This window comes from Gopherus flavomarginatus, chromosome 25 (genome assembly GCF_025201925.1).
Source record: "Gopherus flavomarginatus isolate rGopFla2 chromosome 25, rGopFla2.mat.asm, whole genome shotgun sequence".
NCBI lineage: Eukaryota > Metazoa > Chordata > Testudines > Testudinidae > Gopherus > Gopherus flavomarginatus.
The window spans coordinates 14,900,232-14,923,965 of NC_066641.1; the positions used below are offsets into that span (position 1 = coordinate 14,900,232).

At 64.1% G+C, this 23,734-nt stretch overlaps 1 protein-coding gene across 5 annotated transcripts; it reads left to right on the plus strand.

Annotated features, from left to right (window-relative positions):
• The first annotated feature begins 285 nt into the window (after nucleotides 1-285).
• Nucleotides 286-23,718, plus strand: WNK4 (WNK lysine deficient protein kinase 4). Of its 5 annotated transcripts, none has more exons than XM_050934544.1 (20): nucleotides 286-947; nucleotides 12,481-12,653; nucleotides 13,408-13,628; nucleotides 13,892-14,049; nucleotides 15,352-15,440; nucleotides 15,717-15,936; nucleotides 16,304-16,634; nucleotides 16,967-17,106; nucleotides 17,208-17,281; nucleotides 17,489-17,630; nucleotides 18,104-18,220; nucleotides 18,300-18,473; nucleotides 18,826-18,883; nucleotides 19,211-19,366; nucleotides 19,571-20,148; nucleotides 20,596-20,692; nucleotides 20,872-21,307; nucleotides 21,544-21,746; nucleotides 22,328-22,425; nucleotides 22,685-23,718. In XM_050934544.1, exons 1-20 carry the CDS (start codon nucleotides 402-404, stop codon nucleotides 22,685-22,687), a joined length of 4,014 nt encoding a protein of 1,337 aa, XP_050790501.1. In that variant the 5' UTR covers nucleotides 286-401; the 3' UTR covers nucleotides 22,688-23,718. The 5 variants fall into 5 exon arrangements, with proteins under 5 accessions (XP_050790501.1, XP_050790502.1, XP_050790503.1 ...); XM_050934545.1 differs by having other exon boundaries at nucleotides 13,892-14,040; nucleotides 22,325-22,425; XM_050934543.1 differs by having other exon boundaries at nucleotides 335-947; nucleotides 22,325-22,425.
• Nucleotides 23,719-23,734: the final 16 nt, after the last annotated feature.

The window sequence follows — 23,734 nt, forward strand, 5'->3', positions numbered from 1 at the left end:
CTCCCGGAGCTGCCCCTCCGGACAGGGTGGGGGGAGGCTCTGAACTGTCCCAGGCTCACCAACACCTGCATCCTCCTGATGGTCCGGAGCAGAGCTGGGGGGTGAGTGTGGAGCCCTGGGCGGGCCTTGCCCCCAGTCCGGCTGGCTCGGGAGGAGCTGCCCGGGCAGGCGCCGAGCCTGCTGCTCACCCCGCTCTCCTGCCGGCGGGGGCGGGGGCGGGGGCGGGCCGGGGGCGTGCGCTGCGCCCGGGGAGGGGGAGGCGCCAGGCGGGCGGAGCTCGGCTCCGGGCTGCTGAGGGCCGGCACTGCACGGCGGCTCCCAGTGCGGGCTCGGTGGCTGCTGCGCCTCCAGGTGCGAAGCGAGGAGCCCGCCTGGCCCCGGGCGCGGACCCCCCGCCCCCCATGCTGATGCTCCACGTGGCCGGGCCCCCCGCGGCCGGAGCCATGTCCCAGACCGAGGTGGATCTGTCCGGCTGCGGCATCGCCCTGGAGCCGGGAACCCCCGGCCGGGCAGCCCCGCTCCGCAGCCGGGGGCGCGAGAGCCGCCGCGGCTCCTACAGGTTCAACCGGCGGAGCTCGGCCGAGCTGGAGCGGCTGGGCTACGAGGGGCCCCCGGGGTCCGGCCCGGCCGGGGCGCAGGAGGCGCGCGGGGACCCCCAGGCTCTCCAAGGCGCAGAGCCCGCGGCGCGCTCCGGCTCGGGCAGCGAGAGCGGCGGCCAGACGTCCTCGCCGCCGCCCCCCGGCCAGGTCTCCCCGCGCGGCGCCCCCCCGGACGAGAGCCGCCGGGCGCAGGAGGAGAACGAGGAGGTCGAGACCCGCGCCGTGGCCACCTCCCCGGACGGCCGGTTCCTCAAGTTCGACATCGAGATCGGCCGCGGCTCCTTCAAGACGGTGTACAAAGGGCTGGACACCGAGACCACCGTGGAGGTGGCCTGGTGCGAGCTGCAGGTGGGTGCGGGCCCCGGGCCGGGAGCTCTCAACGCCGGGGCGGGGGCGTTTTCTCCGGGCTAGGCGCCCTCAGGCCGGGGCGTGGGGGAGCGGAGAGCCGCTGAACCAAACTGTAAACCCTGGACATGATGGACAGCACCCCCGGTTCCAGCGCCTACGCGCTCAGGTGGGTCCCCGGGCCGGCTGCTCTCCAGGGCTCACTGCTGCACAGCCTGTGGGAGTGTGGGATGCTGCAGAGCCAGGAGCCCCCAGTCCTTTGGCACCTGGCTGCCCTGCAGCACTTGCCTGTGGCAGAGGTGGGGGAGAATGGGGCCTCCTGAGTTCTTAGCGGGGTCAGCACTTGGCTTGGACTGGGGGTCACGGCTCCCGGAGGTGGCTGGCTGGGCAAGGTGCAGTCCCTTGGAGGAGGAGGTCTTGGCTGAGCCCTGTAATGTTCTGCAGGGTCAGGAGCCAGGGTGCCCTGAGAGTGAGGAGCTGCCCTGCTGTCAGCTGGTTGGACCCTGATGTCTGTCAAACTTGGGCAATCTGTTCGGGATCCTTCCCCTACGCTCCAGGGGCTAGTGGAGCAGCTCCCCAGCACAGGGTCACAGAGACTGCAGGCCTGGGGCACCTCAGTCCAGCCAGGCCAGCAGGCTGCAAGGGCCCTGTTAAGCACCCAGCGTACCAAGCCCCTGCTTGGCTGCCCCACTCTCGGGCTGTCCCCTGCTCCCCCAAGATTCCCACATCAGTGGGGCTCTACTTCAGGTTAATCAGATGCTGCCCCTTGGCACTCGGGCCCCAGGGGGTGGGTCGGAGGTGAGGGCTGTGTGGGAGTTTCCCCAGCCCCTGGCCTTGGATTGCTGAGCTAGGCAGGTTGGAGTGAGGAGGGACTGAGGTCTCCTGAGCTTGACCAGCAGGATGGGCCTGGGCCCTGGCTCAGTGCTTTGGCTCTGCCTGTGGTGTTGGTAGGGATAGGACAGGCCGTTCAGCTGGGCCAGCTTTTCTGCAGGTGCCAGGTCAGTGGCTCCTTTCACCAGAGGGGTTTAGGAAAGTCTGGTGTTTGGGACTGGCCAGCACTTGGTCCTGACCCGAGTGTCCCTTTGATGGTCCTGGGACTGAGCCATGGGTCAGACTGGGCTCTCCTGGACCCCAAAACTGGGTTCAAGACACATCTCAGACTTTAGGTGGGGGCATGTGTGGGATGCTTCCCCCAGGTCCCTGTCCCCTCGTTTGGCTTTAGCTTCAGCCTCTTTCTTATTGCTTGGGCTCCCACTCCCCAGACATACGTGTGATACTGCAGCAGACTGGGACAGAAGGAGCTCCAAGAAGGTGTGGAGGGATTGGGGCCACATCTGTTCATTTCTCCATTATCTCTGGCTCCTGCAGCCCCAGGTCTCTCCTTTCTATTAGTAATGGCCTCCGGCGTCTGGCACGCTGGACCTGTGATTTCTCTTATGTAGGAGAGCTGGCAGCAGCAGCAGCCACAGATACTGAATTACCGTAATTCATGGCTATTCCCATTAGTGCCATTTCTGCAGCTGGACTGCAGCAACCAAGCAGCGCGTGCCCTTGCCCACCCCCAGGCATGGCTCAGATCCGTAGTGCCCATGTGCTGGCATCTTGGTGCTGTGCTAGATCTGCCATAAGAATGGCCAGACTGGGTCAGACCAAAGGTCCATCTAGCCCAGTGTCCTGCCTTCCGACAGCGGCCAATGCCAGGTGCCCCAGAGGGAGTGAGCAGAACAGAGAATCGTCAAATGATCCATCCCCTGCTGCCCATTCCCAGCTTTTGGCATGTTGGGCCCTGGTGTGAAATGCTCCCAGCATCTTGCTGCCCAGCTGCTCTGGGTTCCTCGCAGCTCAGTTCTGCATCAGTTGCAGCTTCCTGCATGGCTCATTCTCATCACTTGGTGATGGCAGCGCCTGCAGCATGATAGTGCCATGCATGCCAATCCCTGCCCCATAGATCTTGTAGTTGTGTATCAGGCCTTCGGTGCCAAGGTACAGGTTAAGTGCCAGGCTCTGGGCTTCCTTTTCTGCACGCGCTGCCCCGCCCATCAGAGGGGCTGCTTCAAACGCCAGCCTCGCCCCCATTGCCAGTTCTGTGCCGTGTTCTGCACAACTGGCCCCTTCAGGTTCTGGTTTCAGAGCACTGCTGGCAGGTGTCGGAGGTGCCTCTGGAGTGTAAATGGGGACTATGATTCCTCTCAGGTTTTCCTGACAGAGGCTAGTGTGGTGCAAGTGGCTAAATCAACAGAAATTTATTGGTGGGCCCCCGTGGCCGGTTTGTGTGATGCTTCCAGAAGCTCTATGGTGCCCTTAGGGGCTGGATGCAGGATCTGCTTTAACACACCCGGACCTGGTGCTTTCTGGTCTCCTGCCAGCTGTCCCATCCCTTCCTCCTTCAACCCCAGCCTCCCTCTGCTGAGAGGGGGCTGGTTTCTCTAGCCCCCATACTCCTTCCTGCTGCAACCAATAGCAGGGCTGTATGGGGACTATCCCTTCTGGAGGACCCCACCTCTCCATACAACCCTTTGGGATGGGCTTCAGCTACAGTCCAAAATCTCTGATCACCCTCGTCCTTGGGCCGGCTGGTGCAGCTGCGAGTTCCAAGTCCTTGTTTACACAGAAAAACGTGTCCTGCCCCTAAAAGCAGCATGGGGTGTCGCTGTGTGTGTTGATGGCTGCATCTCCGGGTGGGTGGAGGGACTCCTGCATGGCAGTGGGTGGTTCTGTGAGGAAGGGGCATTGTGCCCTGAGCAGCAGGCTGGCCCTTCGTGTCTGCCCACTGGAGCTTTGCTCTGTGTCCCGGAGTTTTCTCCCAAAGCTTCTCACCTCGCACACAAATCGGATGCCCCTTGGTATTAGTGGTGACGCTTCCCGGGGTCAGGCATTGAGGTCACAGTCACGCTCTCCGCGGTCAGCCCCACGGTGCCTGGCTTTTCCTGTGTGTGTAATATTTGGGTGCCTCTGTGGGTTTGTCATGTGCTGTATCCTGTGTTTGGGCCGTGCCAGGCATGTGCATCCCTGGCCCGCTTGCAGCTAGCGCAGCCTGGGGGGCGTCTGGCCACCTTTCTTAGCCTCAGGCTGGTTCTCAACCCTGCCTTAGGGTTGCTGCTCCAGACTGAGTTGCCAGGCGGATCCCAAGTCTCTCTCCACAGGCCATATCAGAGGGCGTCCATCAGGCTGAGAGCACGTGCCATTTGCGAGGCTGGATCTGAGGTACCCAGTAGACGTCCTGCAGCTCTGGTGGGGCGGGGGGAGGGGGCTGTTTGTGTCTGGCAGTGTTTGGCTTGGCCAGGCAGGCTGTCGTGAGGATGGTGCCAGACGGCTTTCTGGTGTGCTCATAAAGTGATGCTGATTGGTGTTTTGGGGGGCTTGTCTGCAGGCATCAGTGCTGACCAGTCCCAGTGGCTCTGTGTGGGCTCTGGTGGGCCAGCAGGCTGCACCTTCCTGGGAGGAGGCAGGGACCGTTGGATACAAAGTTCTGCTGCCCCTTGAGTCCCAGGAAAGCCCAAGAACAGCCAGGCTGGGTCAGAGCAAGGGTCCGCCTAGCCCAGCGTCCTCTCTGCCGGCAGCGCCAGGTGCTGCAGAGGGAATGACCAGAACAGACAGTCACTGAGCGATCCATCCCCTGTCGCCCGGTCCGAGTTTCTGTGCCAGCCCTCGCTCGGCTGCCTCTTCCAGCTCTGCTGATGCCCCTCTATCCTGATCTGCCCCCCGAGATCACTGCCAGTGCCCCTCAGCCCCAACCCACGGCCCCCCTTCTACCACCACCCCCCGAGAGCTCTGCCAGTGCCCCTCAGCGCCAACCCACGGTCCCCCTGCTACCATCCCCTGAGAGTCCTGCCAGTGCCCCTCAGCCCTGACCCACGGCCCCCCTGCTACCACCACCCCCCGAGAGTCCTGCCAGTGCCCCTCAGCCCTGACCCATGGCCCCCCTGCTACCACCACCCCCCGAGAGTCCTGCCAGTGCCCCTCAGCCCCGACCCACAGCCCCCCTGCTACCCCCTAAGAGTCCTACCAGTGCTCCTCAGCCCTGACCCACGGTCCCCCTGCTACCACCCCTCCCCCCGAGAGTCCTGCCAGTGCCCCTCAGCCCCAACCCACGGCCTCCCTGCTACCACCCCCCCTGAGAGTCCTACCAGTGCCCCTCAGCCCTGACTCATGGCCCCCTGCTACCTTCCCCCTCCCCGAGAGCTGTAACAGTGCCCTTCAGCCCTGACCCACAACCCCCCTGCTACCGCTCCTGAGAGTCCTACCAGTGCCCCTCAGCCCCAACCCACGGCCCCCCTGCTACCTCAACGCCCCCCCCCCAGCACCAGAGAGCTCTACCAGTGCCCCTCGGTTAGGATTTCCTCATTCAGCATCTCTTGTCCCAAGCCCCGTGTGCCATGCGGAGACAAGGAGCATGTGAGCAGATTTAACAAGCCTGTTTTTGAGCCCTAATCCTGCAGAGAATCAGCCGCTGTGGTACAAATATAGGAGTTCGTACCACAAATAAAAGTGGTTGTGGTTGTGCCCTTTCAGAAATAGCTTTGTCCTGCATTTGTCACACAGTTGTCATTTATTGCCTTTAAAATATAAATGGTCACTTGACCTCAACCCTGACCCGCTATTCCAGTCCTTAGCTTCTCACACAGCAGCTCTGCTGGTGTTCCTCAGTCCTGGCCCAGAGCCCCCTGCTCCCCCAGCCCCTGTTCCCCCCCTCCCCCAGCTCTGCCGGTGCCCCTCAGTCCTGGCCCAGAGCCCCCTGCTCCTCCAGCCCTGGCTCCCCCCCTTCCCCCAGCTCTGCCGGTGCTCCTCAGTCCTGGCCCAGAGCCCCCAGCTACCCCAGCCCTGGGCTCTCCACACATAATAGTCTTGGCCTGACCCATTTCTGGTTTCTGAAGTTAGGTTTAAAGCAGTGTTTTTATTGACAGATGCCTGGGGGATGCTGGGAGGGGCTGGGGAAACCAGAGGCCCAAAGTGGGCCCAACTGGTAAATATTTGTTTATTATGAGCAGTTTCCTGCAGGACCCGACTCTCCCCCCTGCCATGGGCAGTGGCACGGAGCCAAGAGCTGGAGTTGCCTGAACTGGCCAGGGTGTGTCTGCACGCTCTCTCCTTATGCACCGAGTGCTTGTCCCTTCCCCAGAGCCCACGCTGCTGTGGGCGGAGCAGAGCTGAGGAAGGGGGGCTGGTGAACCCAAACGGGGCCCCCCCAGGTGGATGTGAGCCCTTCAAGGGGGCAGGGGCATCTGGGGTTGCTGTTCTACAGTGTCTGTGGTAGTGCCCCTGTGTGCTGGGCGCATCCCAGACACTGGCAGGACAGCCCTTGCTCCTGGGGCTTGTGGTCAGAGGCCGGGCGGGCCTGGCCTGGGCTGGCAGGGAGAGTATCTTGTGCTTACAGGCCTCTCTGTACTAGCCCTGGACTGCTGGGGGTCGTGTTGTACCCCAGGGAGGGGGGCCAGGGACTCTGCGCCCACATGCCCTGCTGGGAACGCAGCTCCAGGCTGTCCTAGTGGCCCTTAGGTTCAGGGCAGGTGGGTAACATCTCCTCTGGCTACTGCTCCACTGGCCCCAGGGCAGTGCCCGTTCCCCCCCCCCCCCACCGCCATTCTGGGTGTGAGTCTGTGTCGCTTCTGGGTGGCAGAACCCTGAGCCAGCTTCCCCATGGGTAGCAATGCAGTGGGGGAGACCCCTCTGGCTCCAGGCTGTGCGCTGGCTGCCCAGGCAGGGCTCCTGTTTTGTGCCTCAGACTGGCGCATGCTGGGACAGTGCTGCCCAGGTGCTGTGGGACGAGGCGAGCTCTGGTCACTGCTGGCACAAGAGATCCTGTACTCCCCGGTTACGCGGCGTGATGTGGGCACCGCTGGGGGCTCTTGCAGTTTCTCACACTTGTTGATCTGTGGGAACGCCCCCGGTCCAGACAGTACCATTCCCTCTCCTGGGCGACAGACCTCCACTGACGTCTTGGCGCTAGCAGGGCTGTCAGTACAGGCTTGCCTGACCCTCAGGGCAGGGCTGGGTGTGTAAGAAGATGCCAGGTGCTGCTCCTTGGCTGCCTGCTGATGAAGCGGCTGTGGTGCTGCGCTGGGGGCCCCTTTCCTCCTGGCTGTGGTTGGGTTGGTGGGTTTCTGCCCCCAATAGACTGATCTGGAAGCCGCTTGTTCCAGGCCTGGTGGTTCCTGGTACATGTTGGGGCTGGTTTCTGGGGGGCTGTTGAGCTTCATGGGACCTAGGAAAACGATCTGCCCCCTGAACCCCACTAGCTGAGCAGCCGTGGGAGGGTTCGGCTCCTTGCACCCAGGGGTGCTCTGACCGTGGGCGCCGGTCAGGAAGTGAATGGAAGAGCTGAATTGTTTTCAGGCTCCTGTGGGATGTGAGGGGCATGCTGTAGGTACACATAATCGCTGTACACATGGAGGCTGGGCCTCTGCTCCCAGCCTGGGAGGAGGCGACAGCAAACCGGGAGGCTCCGTAGAGGCTGGTGCTGATCTCTGCTCCTGGCGGCAGCTCTGTGCCAGCCACGCTTTTTATGGGATTGCTGTTTCTCTGGGGCAGCAGCAAGCTGTCTCCAGCTGGAGAGGTCTGTGGGGCTGTCCCAGGCTGGGATTTATGGCTGGGTGCTATTTCAGGGCCAGGCTGCACTCGCTATGGTGGCCTGCAGAGGCTTTTAGCTATAAATGCACCATAATTATGTAAATTGGTCCCCTCTCCAGGATGCCGGGCCCTGCACAATGGGGCTTTCAGAGGCTGCTGCTCAGCTCTGCTGCCCGGGGCATCACAGAGCTGGGTCTGTAGCCAGAGCCTCATAAACACCTTCGGAGAGGAAGAAATGTGTAAAAATACCACACCGCCTCCCCCAGCTCCACCTTGGCAGGGGCCAATGAGAGCAGCAGGGTGCCCGGGCTGGCAGCGGAACTTAGCAGTGAGAGCCCGGCCAGCTCTGGCACTTGGGACTTGGTGGCTCTGGGTTGCTGAACTGCTGGTTCAGCCTCACCCAGAGGAGGCCAGCCCTGCCTTGGCAAGCGGGTGGGGGGGGCTTCCATCCCAGCTTGTTAGGCAGCTCTGGCCTCTGTAACCCAGAGCATCATACTGCTGTGCACGAGGCGGCTATTATCGAGGTACATTGTGTCCCTGCCCTCCGGGCTGAGCAAGGCTGCTGGAGCTGGGGGGTGCACTGCCCGCCCGTGCATTTGCTGAGTGGATTCCTTAGTGGCCCTTCTCGGTGAGTGGAGCCAGGGTGTGGGCAGGGGTTACTGCTGGCATGGCAGCGCCCTCCTGGCCTTGTTTGTTGGGCACAGGCCATCTTGGCCTGTGTGGAGCTGCTGGGGGACCTGGCCCACAAGGTGAACTTTCACCAAACACAGTGCTGCCAAAAGGGTGCCAGGACAGAACCCAGGCATCCTGGCTCATAGCCCCTCTCTCGCCCAGTCGTAGCCCCCACATCTCAATGGTAATGTATCAAGAATGCTAAGCAGCATGTGCCAGCCTGGTTATTGCCCTCCAGGCATGGGGGGCACAGGACTGGAGGGCAGGCTGTGCCCTCGCAGCTCTGGGGGTGGTGTGATCCCCCCTTGCATTCTAGCACTCCATCTGGGGGAGCCCCTGGGGGCGAGGGGCAGCCTCGGGCTCTTCCCTGTTCTCTCAGCAGCAGCTCGCAGGCTTGGGGAACAGATTCCAGAGTTCCTGAATCTGGTTCCTCGTGAGCAGCTGGGGAGACGTGTGGCTTCTAGGAGCCCAGGCCAGCCACCTTTCCTCAGAAGACCCCTCCCCTCCTGCCTCTGGTCTGGAAACTGGCAGTGGGGAGCTGCCTGGGGACTATCTGGGGCTGGGATGCTCTCAGGCAACTCCCCAAGTGCTGAAGGACCCAGTTTTTCCAGCTGCTGTTTGTAATTAACTGAGGCTCAGCTGGTCTCTGACAAGTTTGCTGGGTCTCAAGTTGATGCCACTGGATGTATATGTTGCTGTTTCAGTTTGGGAGCACTTGTTCGAGAGAAGCCAAGGCTGGAATGGGGGGTGGCTGCAGGTCAGTACTGGGGGTCATTGGCGGAGCTGGTGGTCCTCCTGGCCTCGGCTGTACTAGCAAGGGCTGCTATGGGTCAGGACTGGCAGAGGAGCAGAGGTGGGGGCTTGGAGATCCGTTCACTTGCCCTGGATCTAAAAGGTGCCATTCATTGGTCTCAGCGGGTTCCCTGTTCTGGCTGGGCCATGGCCCCGAACATGGGTTTGAAAGAAGGGGATTGTGCACGGCCCCATGTGGGGCGCTGGGCAGCTGCAACCCAGCCACGGGGCCAGTTATGATGCAACAAAAACATTACGAAAGATCCCTGGGCTGATTTATGGCTCCTGCGAGCCAAGGGGCCGAGCACACAGATCCCTGGAGCCAGCAGCTTCCAGTGTTTAGGAACGCGGCAGCCGCGAGCCGTTGGTTTCTTTGGCTGTCAGTGCAGGGATGTGGAGAGTCTGTCCCAGCCAGATCCTCCCTGCGCTCTCCCTGCTCGCTGCCTGGCACTGGGGTGGGGGGGTCAGCCCTACACAGGCTCCCACTTGTGTCAGTTTCCCATGGGCCCTGCTCTCATTAGAGAGGGGCAGAGGGGGGTATTTGCTGGAGGATGTAGGGCTGCAGCCCCCGAGGAGCAGTGTTCCTGCTCACCTGGCCCTGCCCTTCTCACTCCCAGCAGGCAGGGCCCTGCCAGGAAATGCTACCTGTGCGGCACATTCAGCATTTCGAATGCAGGCCGGGAATCTATTGGGGGTCATGGGTGGAGTCAGCTGTTGCTGCTCCAGGCTCATGTCATTTCGTGCGCCTGCCTTAAACATACACCAAGGCAAACAGGTCTCGCAGCAGCTGCTGGCGTATCTCGCCTCCATGCCAGGCCCGGCTCCCCAGTATTATCACTGGCCAGGGCCCAGTTTGCCTGGCCAAGGAGAGAGCAGTGGCCCCGTAGCGCTCTGCGGGTGGGGGAACAGGAGCTCTGGCCCCTGTCTAGGGAGAGGGTGCCACAGGCTGGGCAGTGTCTGGCGCTGGGGCAGGGGGATCAGCCCTCCGCAGACTCCTACTTGTGCAAGTTTCCCAGTTTCTCCAGACATTGCTGGCTTCTGCGAGGGCGGGAGCAGGGCAGGGACTCCAGGGCCTTGGGCACAGTTACCAGCATGCCAGCGGCCAGGCACGGGTCCTGGGGAGGGTTTGGTTTGTGGAGCACATGACAGGAATGCATAGGGACTCCAAAGCCTGGACAACATGCAGGGAGAGCTGTGGGGTAGGGGCTGGAGCAGGGGGGAGGCAGTGAGAGAGGGGGTGGAGGAAGGGGGCGGCCCCAGATTCAGGTGGCTGTTTTTACGTTGCATCATGTTTTGGAAGTCCCGGGCTGCAGCGGATCAGTTTCCTTTGGACAGATGTCCCAGGGGGTGGCTCCTTCCATGCCCTGAGTCCCCTGGCCTCTCAAGACAGCAGGCAGGAGCCAGGGCATCTGTGCCCCACTGCTCCTGGGAGAGTCCCCAGCGCCCTGTGTGTGCTGAGCAGGAGTCATGGGGGGCAGCCCCCAGGAGTCTGCCTGGCCTTTGCTGTCCCAGCAGAGCCTGTGGGCAGCAAGGAAGCTGTCCTGGCTGTCGTCAGCAGACCTGGTGAGGGGATGGAGCTGCCGGGCTGAGACCCAGGGAGCAGGTGCCAGTGCCCTCCCTGCTGACCTTGGGACTGGGCTCCTAGTCACGGTGCTTTAAGCTTCTGTCAAAGCTCAACTTCTGCTTCCACTTGAATTAACTTGAGCAGGAGGAACATGGAAAAACCGGGTCCAGAGCCTGGCGCGCCCGTGCTGCCAACAAAGGCGGCATTGATGCTTGCGTGGCCCCCTGCCATAAAGGTGCCCTGTGTCTGCACTTGCCAGCCGCCCGCCTGCTCTCTTAGGAAGCAGCAGAGTGAGGCAGCAGGAGTTGTTATTCCTTGTGTAGGGGTGCAAGGCTGGCCCGAGGGGCCGTGTTGGATGTGCGGGCTATGCCCTGTGGCGCACAAGTTCTCTTGGCCAGGGCATTGGCTGGCAGGAGCTGTGCTGGGGCGCTGAGCACTCCCTCCTGTCTCTTGTCACAAGTTCCCTGGGCCGTGAATTGAGACCCAACTACCGGGGCCCTGCTGAGCCGCGGGGTGTGGGGGTGGTTAGCACCTGGAGGTCACCAGGCCTTGGGCCCCCCCTTGTGCAGGGGCTGGCCCCAGGAGTGCTGGGCTGGCGCGGAATCTCCAGCGGAAACGAGCCCCCACGCGAACGAGGCGCGTGCCCTGAGCTGGGGGCACAAAGGCAGGCTGGGTGGGCTGCTGGGGAGGAGTTGGGTTTGCCCCTCCCCCTTGGATAAAGGTTTTAATCAAAAGGTGGTGCTGATCTCCGGCCCTGCATGGCCCACAGCTGCAGCAGGAGGTGCAGACATCGGTAGCTTTGTCTGTGTCACTCCAAGTCCACGTGGGTGCATGCCCAGCGCTGTGCGAGCAGGCAGCCTCCTCTGGGTGGGCCCACTGGGCGCAGGAGGGAGAGGGGCCCCACGCTGCCTCATCAGCCAATGATCTGCGTCCTCACTGGAGAATCTGAGTGCTGGAGGTGGCATGTGTCTCACTAACACCCCAGCGTCCCCGTGCCCCTGCCAGGCCAGCTGCTGAAATGCTGGCTCAGCCCCCTCCCCGTGTCCAGCAAGTGGCTTAACGGGGGAGCAGCAAATCCCTAGTAAGCCAAAAAGTCTCACCCCTGCCCTGTCCCTGTCGGGCCCCTCTGCTCCCTGGAAGGGGCAGGGGAGACACATCCTTCCCTTCGGGGGGCTGGCACGCGGGGGGTTTGGTTTAGCCCTGGCTCTCTCTGTGCAGAGCCCGGCTGTTTGCTGGGCAAAGGGTCCTGCTGTCCCTGCTTGCTCTTGGGGGCTGGGAGGTGAGTGAATTTCTGCTCTTGTGCCCACAGCCCTGGCCGCTGCCAGGCCTGCCCTGCCCTCCCCCGACACTCCATGTCCATCCTGACCCAGATACAGGCCGTCTCTGGTGCTGATAAGCCGGGCCAGGGCATTCTGGGGGAGTCTGGCAGCTGGGCTGCACAGCGCGTCCAGCCGGCACGATTAGCGGCTTCCAGCTCCCCGGCCCTGCACTGGCTCCAGGGCGTGGGGGGGATGCTCTGCGTGGCCTTGCTGGTACTGTGGTGCCTGGCTCTGCTCGTCTCTCCTACATGAGTAATCCTGCTGCCCTGGGCAGCGCCAGCAGTGGTCATGGGGCTGCTGTCTGTGCGTGGCACCGGTGCCCACCAGCCAGTCTGGGCTCTGTACTGGGAGCTTGGCATGGCCTTGCTGCCGTGTATGTGGCTGGCAAAGGGAGCCATGAGGATGGATAGGAGCTCCATCTCTGGGTGGGAGCATGGGGGCTCTCAGTGGCTGGGTTGTTTTGAGGGGCTCTGTGGCAGGGCTATGGGGGAGCGAGGGGGAGGCTCCGTGGCAAGGCTATTGGGCTGGCTTAGACCAGGACTGGTCCATTGTGCCACCAGCCCCGGTGCCAGAGGGCACCCCCCCAGTGTCCACTCATGCCTCTCCTGTGGGTTCCTTGCAGACCCGGAAGCTGTCGAAGGCTGAACGGCAGCGCTTCAGCGAGGAGGTGGAGATGCTGAAGGGCCTGCAGCATCCCAATATTGTCCGCTTCTACGACTCCTGGAAGTCAGCCATCAAGGGCCAGATCTGCATCGTGTTGGTCACTGAGCTCATGACCTCGGGCACCCTGAAAACGTGAGCGGGGCTGGGCTGGGCTGGCAGGGGGGCGGGCTCCAGGTTCTGATGGGCGGGGGTTGTGTGGCAGGTGGAGTGGGGGCACTGGGGCCTGTGGGGAGAGAGGGTAGGGTCCTAGTGGGTGGTGGAGGAGGGAGCTGGGGGGTCTGGCAGGGTGGGGGTTGTGTGGCAGGCGGAGAGGAGGCAAGGGTCCTAGTGGGTTGTGCGGGAGCCTGTCTGGCCTGCATGTGACCGCTGTGGTTGCTGGCACAGTGAGCTTGGCCAGGATGTGGGCCAGGTGCATTCCAAGCCGCCCCTGCCTGGCATGAAGGGGCCTGGGCAGGATCTGGGCAGACCTCACAGCTCCTCTCGGCCAACCTGGGCTGCCGCCGCATACTGGGGTGGGCCTGAGAACTGGTGGGGGTGCTGGGGCAAAGCCCAGGGCCTGGCAGGCGCTCTGTGAGCCCCCACTGCACAGCGTGTTGCCCGCCAGCTCAGGAAGCAGCTGTCAGTGCGTCCCGGGTGCCCTTACCTCGCTGTGCTGCACTGTACCAGGCAGCTCCGGCTGCTCGCCGTTCCTAGGCCCGTGCTTGGCCCTTGGCACTCCAGAGCCGCCCGTTCCTGCGGAGCCCGCTGTGTGTGCTGCCTGGGTGAGAAGAGTCTCCACACAGCCTGCGCCGGGACCCTGCTGCCCAGCTCCATGCAACTTGGGTGGCACCTGGCCAGGGGAAGCAGCTGGAGTCGCCTCCTCATGTCGCCCGTGTCGCCCTCCCAGCTACCTGAAGCGCTTCAAGAAGATGAAGCTGAAGGTCCTGCAGCGCTGGAGCCGGCAGATCCTCAAGGGGCTGCACTTCCTGCACACGCGCTCGCCCCCCATCATCCATCGCGACCTCAAGTGCGACAACATCTTCATCACGGGCCCCACCGGCTCCGTCAAGATCGGGGACCTGGGCCTGGCCACGCTCAAGCGGGCCTCCTTCGCCAAGAGCGTCATAGGTACCGGGGCGCTGGGTGTGCGAGCAGCCGGGACCCTCGGGTGGGTTCCCCGGGATGGCCTGGCTGAGGGGCCACTCGCGGTCCCCGAGGGTGCCCTCCCCCGTGGGACCCCTGGGGTGGCCAACGCCAGCCTGGCTCTTCTGAGACGAGAGTCAGGGAGCGCAGCCTCCCCTGCAGCCAGCCCCCAACCCTAGGCCAGCAGGGTGTGGCTAGCCAGCCCCAAGGAGCAGCTTGTCACTGAGTTGTGTCTCCTGCACCCCCAGGCACCCCAGAGTTCATGGCCCCTGAGATGTACGAGGAGAAGTACGACGAGGCGGTGGATGTCTATGCCTTCGGCATGTGCATGCTGGAGATGGCCACCTCGGAGTACCCCTACTCAGAGTGCCAGAACGCCGCCCAGATCTACCGCAAGGTCACTTCGGTGAGTGGCTGTGTCTGTGCCTCGATGCAGGGACCCCCCCGCCAGCATCGCTCTCCCAGGGAAACCACTCCCCTGCCGGAGCCACTCTGGGAACCCCCCCCGCTGGCACTGCCCTGCTAGGGAAACCTCTCCCCCACTAGAGCCATTCTGGGGGCCTGGGGACCCTCCTCACTCCCTCCCTGCCAGTGTCGCTCTGCCAGGGAAACCCTTCCCCTGCCTGAGCCACTCTGGGGGCCTGGGGACCCTCCTCACTCCCTCCCTGCCAGTGTCGCTCTGCCAGGGAAACCCTTCCCCTGCCTAAGCCACTCTAGGGGCCTGGGGACCCTTCTCCCCCTGCCCGGGGAGCCACTCTGGGGGACTGGGGACGCCCCTTCCCCCCCACTGGCACTGCTCTGCCAGGGAAACCCCTCCCCTGCCGGAGCCACTCTGGAGGCTCAGGGACCCCTCTCTCCCCCTTCCTCCCCCCCGGAGCCGCTCAACCCCCGCCTGGTCCTTAACTGAGACACTCCCTCCTTCCTGATGCTGCTCTGGGAGCAGCTCCATGCCAGGCCAGCCGCTAGCTACTGCTGAGCTCTTGGGTCCCTTGGCTGGGGACAGAAGGGGGAGTCGCTCTGGGCTCCCCTGGATGCCCTTGCAGGTGGGTCCCATTCCCCCATAACTGTGCCTCCCAGCTGCCCCCTGCTCTGCTCCCCGCAGCAGGTTTTGGCCTGGTGGAGGCCGTGTGGCTGTCCACGTGCTGCTCCGTGTTGTGCCGGGACCTGGAAGCAGCAGCCTCCAGCGTTAATGGAGTGGAACCAGGAAGCAGTTTGTGAACCTGGTCTGCTCCGCTGCCCTGAGCCAGCCCGCAGCCTTAACGGCCCTGAGCCAGCCAGATCCAGTGTGGTGCCGGTTTGCTCCATGACCTCCCGTCCCCCAGAACTGCTCTGCCCCCTCGCCCAGGGCAGGCAGGGGCATGGCCAGGGAAGCTGGTCCACACTGGGCTCTGCCTGGCCCGTCAGGAACTGGTGCTGGGTTGTTCCGCTCACTCTGAGCCACTGGCTCTCACCTGCCTGAATCGGGGTCTCTGTCCTCCCGGCCCCTCCCTATGGGGTCCCTTCCACACTCAACTTGCGTGGACTGGGAGTCAGGTCCCAGGAGCCAGAGGGCAGCCCCAGATGTCACTTGCTCACAGGGCCAGTCTCACCTCAGTCCGGCCCCCTGCACGTTCAGGGACGGCTGCTCGCGGCGCTGCAGAGGGTGTCTCAGCTGCTCAGGCACAGCCTGGCCTGAGACCTGCCTGACTGTCGGGATGTCTCCCTGCAGGGCATGAAACCCAACAGCTTCTACAAGGTGAAGGTGCCCGAGCTGAAGGAAATCATTGAGGGCTGCATCCGCATGAACAAGGCTGAGAGGTGGGCGTGGCAGGGCAGGAGTGTGGGGCCACAGGGCTTGGTGGGGCAGGGATGGGGGGCTGCAGGCCTCTGGGGTGGAGGGGGCTGGCTGGGTTGGGTTGGCGGCCTGGGTTCCAGATGAGCTAGAGTGCCCTGGTGCTGGCTCAGTCCATGTGCTGGGCTCTGTTGCGTGGTGCCAGTTGTGCTGGGTGGGGTCCCTGTGCCGTACTGGGCTCCTCGGCCGGGCAGTGGCCCCCCAGGGTGCCCAGGCTGCGCTGACCCCGGCCTGTCCGCCAGGTACACCATCCAGGACCTGCTGGAGCACTCCTTCTTCCAGGAGGACACGGGGGTGCACGTGGAGCTGGCCGAGGAGGACGACGGGGTCAAGTCCGGCCTCAAGCTCTGGCTGCGCATGGACGACACTAAGAAACTGCACGGCAAGTACAAGGACAACAACGCCCTCGAGTTCCTCTTTGAGCTGCACAAGGACGTGGCCGAGGAGGTGGCCCAGGAGATGGTAGGTGCCCGCGGGGGGAGGGGGAGCAGCCCTGCCCCCGCCTGGGATGGGGAGACAATGGTCTGGGCCAGCCCGGTCCCCTCCGTGTACCCACGCTGCTCGCAGCTCTGGCACAGGGGAGCCGCTCGCCGCTGGGATCTGTGCTGCTGGCTTGCTGCAGCCTGTAGCAGGCACTGCTGCCTTGTGCAGGGGGCAGGGTCCGTTCTGGGGCAGTGACCATCTTACCCTCTGCCTGGGCTGCCCGAGCACAACCAAGCCCCACTCCCTGACCTCGCCTGTGCCTGGCACACTGCCTCCCTGGGTGCCCAGATCACTCTGCCAAGCTTTGCCGGGGCAGGGCCTGACGCGCCCCCTGCACCTCCTGCAGGTGACCCTGGGCTTTGTGTGTGAGGCGGACTACAAGCTGGTGGCCAAGGCAGTGCGGGACCGTGTGGTCACCATCAAACGCAAGCGGGAGAAGTTGAAGCGGGCGCAGGATGAGCTGCGGCACCAGGAGCAGGAGAAGCAGCCGGGCATCCTGCCCCTGCTGGAGGAGCTGAAGTGCCCCCCGGTGCCTGCCACCCCCCAGGCCTCACCGGCCACACCTGGCTCCGGGGACTCTGTCTTTGGGGGCACCTTCCTCCCGGAGCCCGAGGAGCCTGAGGCAGATCAGCACCAGCACTTCCTGTATCGGCACACCAGCTACTCCTCCACCGCCTGTACGTAGACAGTGTGCGGGCACCGTGGGGTGGGGTGGAGGGGGTGGTCGCTGGCATTGGCCTGCGTCTCCCTGGAGTGCAGGGAGAGCAGCTCTCAGCCTCTCATTGGTGTGTGCGGCTGACATTGCTGGGAGTTGGAACGTGGCACCCTGGCAGCGATCGCTCGAGGCAGCTGCTTCTGTTTCTCTCCCATTCTCCTGGGGAAGTGGGGTGAGAAATGGTAGCTTCTGCGAGGGGAGCCTGCCCTGGCTCTCCCCCGTGGGCAGCTGGGAGCCAGGATTTGGTGGGATGGGCCCCTGGGCTGGCCACTCACCCTGCTCTCTGCTCCTCAGCTGACTGCGAGACGGACGGGTACCTGAGCTCCTCTGGGTTCGTGGACTCGCCAGACCTGTCCCACTGCCACTCAGGCACCTTCTCCACCAGGGACCCTTCCAGCCCACCAGCTGCCCAGTCAGAGAGCTGCTTCCCTGTGGTGAGTGGGGCCTCACACTGCCACAGGGGCACCTGTCGCTTCCCTTTGGGGGGCTTCTGGGGGTGCCACAATGCCCCCTCACTCTGGCTTCTCCCCTGCAGAGCATCGCAGTGAGCTCGCCCATGGAGCACCTGCCGTCTACCCCGGCCAGCGAGTTCTCTTCCCCAGTGGACAGGTACATCTGGGCCCTGCTCCGTCGGCACCGTGCCCCCAGCCCCTTGGTGGGAGGAGTCAGCTATTGCCCCCCCGGAAGGTGGTGGCTGGAAGGGGCTGGGACTGTTCACTGAGATGGGGATCTGGGCGGGTTACAGGGGATACTGGGCTGGGGCAGGTGGGATTGGCCATTATTTACTCTTGCCCCTGTGCTGGGGCCTCCCCACAGCTACGCGTCGGACGTGGCATCTGGCCTGAGCGATGGCTGCGAAGGGCTCTCGGCCAGCGAGCAGAACGCCAAGCTGCCGGCCAAGCGGGCCTCGGGGAAGCTGCTACGGCGCCGAGCCAGGTCGAGGCTGCGCATCACCAACGTAAGCGCCACCAGCACCTGCCCTGCCTTTGTCCACAGGCTCTGAGGGGGCGGAAGCTCACTGTGCGTGGGGAGTGTGGGGCGGCAGCTGTCGGGGGGAAGTCAGGGTGGCAGGGAATGGGGGGTGCCTGGGGAGCAACTGCTCCTGGGCCGATCTCCCTGGTTCCTAGCTGGCTCTGGCCCCATGGGGGCACCATGGCGGCTGCTCCAGCGCCCTGAGTCCTGCTCTCCTGCACGTGTGTGGACATGCAGTTCACAGGGAATGACACGGGGGACGGAAGCGCCGATTAGCCCTTCATGTTTCCATTGAGGGGGCAAAAGGGCCCCTAAAGCCACCCATCTGCACAGGCTGAGAAGCGGGGCTGGCACAGGCCTGGTACTGCAACCGCTGGCCCCTCCCTGTGCATCACCTGGCTCCCGGCAGGGGGTGACGGGGGTCTCTACAGCTGCCTATGAGCTGCCCCTGCCCTGCAGATCTCGGATAAGAGCGACCGGGTGGTGGAGTGCCAGCTGCAGACCTACAACAACAAGATGGTGACCTTCAAGTTCGACCTGGACGGGGACAACCCGGAGGAGATTGCGGCCGTCATGGTGAGTGCAGGGCCTGGCTGGGCTCGGCAGGGTTTGGGTGGCCCGCACCCAGCACTGACCCACTTGCCTGGCCCCACAGGTCAATAATGAGTTCATCCTCCAGTCGGAGCAGGACAGCTTCATCCGTCGAATCCAGGACATCATCCAGCGCGTGGAGACCCTGCTGCGCAAGGACGGGCATGGTGCCACCAGGGCGGCTGGCAGCCCGCAGCCTGAGAGCCTGTCACCCTCTGCCACCAGCAACGGCCTTCCGGTGAGTTCCCCCAGTAAGCAGCCCCCTCCTTGTACCCCAGTGAGCAACTTGCCCTCCCCCTGGTCCCCCGGTGAGAGCCCTCCAGGTGAGCGCCTCCCCACTCCTCTGTGAGTGGCCCCCATTGAGCACCTCACCTCACCCTCCAGCTGCCCAGTGCGTGGCCTCCTCACTCTCGGTGAGCAGCCTTCCTGGTGAGCGCCCCCCCCCCGCCCCCTCTGTCTGTGCATTGCTCCAGAGAGCATGTTCCAGCTTCCCTGGCTCTGCTGGGGGTCCCAGTGAGGGGGTTGGTGGAGGTGTGGGCCAGATCCTGCCGCAGCCCTGGCCCATCACAGGCCCTGTCTCTCGTTGGCAGGCGGAGCTGCAGCTGCAGGATCTCTCGCGCTCCATCTCAGCCTCGTCCTTGCTCAGCGGTACGTACTTGCCACCCCCTGCCACACTCCAATAGGCTGCCCCAGCCCTGGGCCTGCGACACCCCTCTCTGGGGGGCTGGGCAGGTGGTCCTGTGCTGTCCGCTGGCTTGTGATGGAAGCATGGCCGCCGTGAAGGGCAGTTCCTGTGACTGGCTGGGTGCCTGCAGCCCGGGCAGTGGTAGCGAGGTGCCATTGGCCTATGCGGGGAGAGGCCTGCGCCACCCCCTGCCCGGCAACTGCAGAAGTTGGCCCCAGTAGGGGGAGGGCTGCTGCTTTGGGGTGTCAGGGCTGCGCGGTGGCAGGACTGACTCCCTGTCTCTGTCCCAGACTTGGGCTGCAGGAGCCCAGGCCAGTCGGAGCTGGCTCCGGTCCAGCCCTCGCTCAGTGGCTTCCCCTCTGAAAACGACCTCTTCAGCCTCGCAGACACCCCGCCAGGGACCCAGCCCGTTGGGCTACAGCCTCTGCTCCCAGCAGAACCGCCAGGTACCAGCTCGGACACCAGCCTCCCCACCTTCCCCAGGGCCGGCCACGGCCCCCAGCCGAGCTGGAATGCCCACACTGTGGCTCCTCCAAGGGAGCAGCTAGCTGCAGGGGGGTGTGGTGGCAGGGATGTGGGGACCCTAGATGGGAGGGAGGGGGAGCATCCAGCCTGGAGTGAGGACATGCTCATCCCTTTCTCCTCTGCAGGTTCTCCCAGTGCAGCTGCGTGGAGTAGGCCCTCCTCCTTGACGGTGCCTGGCCTGGCCCCGTACCCGCTGCCAACATCCCAGTCTTTCCCACAGACTGCCGGACCCGGGCCCCAGGCTGGGGGCTCCCTGCTGTCCACCACACCACCCAGGGGAGGCCTGGGCCCCCTGAGCCCACCCATGAACAGCACTGTACCCACTGCGCCCCCCTGGTCTCCTGCCACCTCCCCCTTGTTCTCGCTGGCTGAGATGTTCTCCCTGGCAATGATGAGCATGGCCCAGACGCTGCTGCCGTCCGTCTCCTTGGCTGCCCCCCCGCCGGGAGGGCCCCATGCCCCTGCACTGATACCTCGCCCGCAGTCGCTGTACCTGGGGCCGGCACACTTCACCTCCCCTGGCCCTGCGGGCCAGGTGGAGCCAGCCCCACACTGCAGTTGGACCCAGGAGCCCACCAGCACCTGCGTCACAGGGGGCTGGGGCCCTGCTCTTCCCCCTCAGGGCCTGGGAAGAAGCGGCATCGGGGAGAGTCCGCTGGCATCGGGGAGAGCTCCTGCTGCAGGGGCGCTGGATAGCGGCTTGGTAAGCACCCCCAGAAGGGGCATGGGTGCTGCAGCGTGAGGTGGGTCAAACAGCTGCCAGAAGGCCCCAGGAATGTGGGGGCACAGCCAGGACATGCCCTGGTGGCGCCAGACCCCGGCTCTTGGCGTAGGGCTGGTGGGACGGGGCCAGCTGCAGGCCATGCTGGAGCTGGCGGAATGGCCCCAGGGACCAGTTAGATCAGCTCTGGGGCTGGTGTTACTCAGGGGATGAGCCGCTGCTCCTGGGCTGGGGCGGTGCTGCTGGCTTGAAGCGAGGCCTGGAGCAGCCTGTTAATCCGGAGGCCTGGGCCTGAGCCAAGGAGCCGCAGCTCAATCCCCAGCCCATCTGCTGCTGGGGATTAGATGGCCCTGGATGTTGCTGGGGGCCAGGACCCTGCAAGAGAGCGGCTCGGTGCTCCCTGACCTGGCTCACCGGCTTCTCTCCTAGGTATCACCCTGCTCCCCGAAACCCAGCAGCCACCTGATCGTCTCAGAGTCGCCCGCCCCTGGCCCAGCCAAGGCCCGGCTGTCCCCCATCAACGAAGGTAAAGGTGCTGGTTGAGCTGTGGTGCAGCCTGCCCGGGGTGGGAACATGGCTGGCATCGCAGAGTGCCTGGTGCCAGCTCTCCCCCCAGTGCATGGGGAGCCACGCCCAGCGCTCGGACCTGCCCTGGCGCACGCTGGGCTGGCTCCTGCTAACCTGCCCTTCCCCGTTTGTTCCCAGAAGCCAAGCCCCAGATTCTGGGTAGATTCCAGGTGACCACATCCAAGGACCCAGCCAACAGCACCCTGGGGCAGCAGAGCCAGAGTGACAGTGAGCAGAGTGGCCAGGAGCCCTGGGAGCGGGCGGCTGGTGCCTCCTCTCAGCCCTTGGTGCCCAGCTCCTCCGCCACAGAGGGCAGCACGAGCCCCGACTCGGACTCTGTCCCTGACACCCCGGTGCAGGACCCCGACGAGCTGCTGGCCGAGGAGGGGACGCCGGTGGCGCTGGCGGAGAGCGACCAGGAGAGGCCTGGGGAGGGCAGTGCTGAGAGCCCTCAGCAGGCCATGGTGAGCCAGGTGTGGATGAGCTACGCGCGCAGCTCGTCCTACCTGAGCAGCGACGAGACGGAGAGCGAGGACGAGGAGATCTGGGAGGAGCTGCAGAGCCTGCGCCAGAAGTGAGTGGGGTACCCGGCTCGGCCTTTCCCACGTGCTGCACTGCTGGGGGGGCAGCAGGGAAGCAAGCTGGGCCTTGTGCAAGAGCCTCTGGCTCCAGGGAGCTCTCAGGGGCTGCTGGCCCGTGCTGGGGTGGGGTAAGGCAGCTTCCTGCCAGTCTCCTCCCTATGGGCAGCTGGGCTAGAAACAGGCGTCTGCCCCCTGCCCTGCCCTGCCTTGACGGCCCTGCTGTCCCCAGGCACCTCTCTGAAGTGCAGACACTGCAGGCTGTGCAGAAGAGGGAGATTGAGGATCTGTACTTCCGGATGGGGAAGCAGGCCCCCCCGGGCATCGTCTCCCCAGCTGCCATGCTCTCCAGCCGCCAGAGACGCCTCTCCAAGGGCAGCTTCAACCCGTCCCGGCGCAACAGCCTCCAGCGTCTGGAGCTCTCGCAGCCCACAGGTACCCAGCCTGCTGCTCCCCGCTGGCACCTGACTCCCCCCGCACCCCTCCGTTGTCCTCAGCTGCTCCCCGCTGGCACCTGACACACACACACCCCACTGTCCTCTCGCAGCCTGGAAGTACCTGTCCCACTGCTCCCTGCTGGCACCTGAACTCCTCTCCCCCCCCAGCCCCCCCCGCTGTCCTCAGCTGCTCCCTGCTGGCACTTGACCCCCCCAGCCTCCTCCCCACTGTCCTCTTGCATCTGCCCCCTATCCCTGCCATCCTCGGCTGCTCCCTGCTGGCACTTGATCCCCCCCCCACTGTCCTTGCTGTCTCTGCCTGGGACCCCCATGTGGCTTTAGTGCCCAGGGGCATGTGCTGTGGGGAGCTCTCTGGGGGCCGTGCCCTGGGCTGCATGGAGGATCCTCAGGTCTCTGCCCTGGGGAAGGTGGCATTAACCTGCGTGTTCCATGGTGGGGGAGATGTCTCCACATACCAGCTGGGCACCATGCCAGGCTCTGCAGCAGGCACCTGGGGGGCTGCTTCATGGGGGGAGGCTCAGGGCCCCCTGGCCTCTCACCCCGTTTGGCTCCCAGCAGGGATCATGCGCAGGAACTCGCTGAGTGGCAGCAGTACCGGCTCGCAGGAGCAGCGGCCGAGCAGAGGTGTGACATTCGCTGGAGACCTCAGCCGAATGGTGAGAGCAGGGCTGCTGGGGGGCTTCCTGGGCTGTAGAGTCCTATCCCACCAAACCCCAGGGGTGCTATGCTCCCTCTGGCACAGAAGAGGTTGTGGTGGAGTATGTGCTATGGAGGCACTGCACACCCCAAAGTGACACAGCCCGGGTTCCCCTGGGGGGCCGAGCATGCGGCTCTGAGCCCGAGTGTGTGCACAGCTGGCTCCTGCCCATAGGCCCCTCAGGGTGAGTGCCCCCTTCTCTCTTTCTCTCTCTGCAGTAACCGTCCTGCCAGCACCGATTTTCATGGACTACCTCAGCCATGCACCAGCTGCCATGGAGGGGTGGTGAGAGGCCCTGCTGTGAGCTGACCAGGCAGTGCCCTGCCCCACGGCCTCCTCCAGGTGTGGAGACAGCACTGGCACAGTGGGGAATGGCGACTCCTGCCCTTGTGTGCCCCTCCCAGCTTTGTCCCTGCGGAGCCAGGCACTGGGCCCCATGGTGTTTGTTGCAGGTGCCCACTGCCTGGAAACTCCTGGCTTTGTCTGACAGCCCCGGGGAGGAACTGCATTGGCCCCCACGGGCTCACGTGAAGTCTGATGGTGGCTGCACCCAGCCTGGTTCACCTGCTCCCCAGCATAGGCTGCAGGGAGATGGGTTTGCAGGGTAACTCCCTACCACCATGGGGAGCCTTGCTTCAGAGCCCCACCAGTGTCAGCTGAGAAATGCTTCCTGCTTAGCCGAGTCCCAGCCCTTCACTGACCCCACCTCCCCACTCTTCAGACACACTCCCAGAAAGCACCAGGGCCTCCCCCACCCAAAGGGCACGTGGGATGCAGGCCCAGGCTACCTGAGGCGTGGCTGGTCTTACCTCTGCCTGGACTCATAGCACTTAGCCCCTGGGTCATGTTTGCTGAAGGCAGGGCCTGGGTTATAGGAACTGCATGTGCTGACACTGTCCCTCCCCTTTATGGCAACTCACCTCTGTGCTTTACTCCTCGCCAGGAGCTGCCAGCCCCACTGCAGTGAGAGGGCTGCTGCCCCCTGCACATGGGCTGAGTTCTCAGTGCCTCTTTGCCCCAGAACCATAAACCAGCACCCTCGTGCCAAGCCATTCTCCTGGGCACCAGGCCTCAGGCTTGTACTTGCTGGGCCTTAGCCAGCAGGGAGCCTTGGAGCTCGGCTTCTGCTCTGGCCCCACAGCTGCAGCATGAAGCGTTGCCCTTGCCGTGCCTCTCCAAAGGACAGACTGACCTTGTAAAAGGCTTTTTAGAGACTGTACAGTGGTTGTGAATAAAACCGATCAAATAGGGACCTCTGACTGGATGGT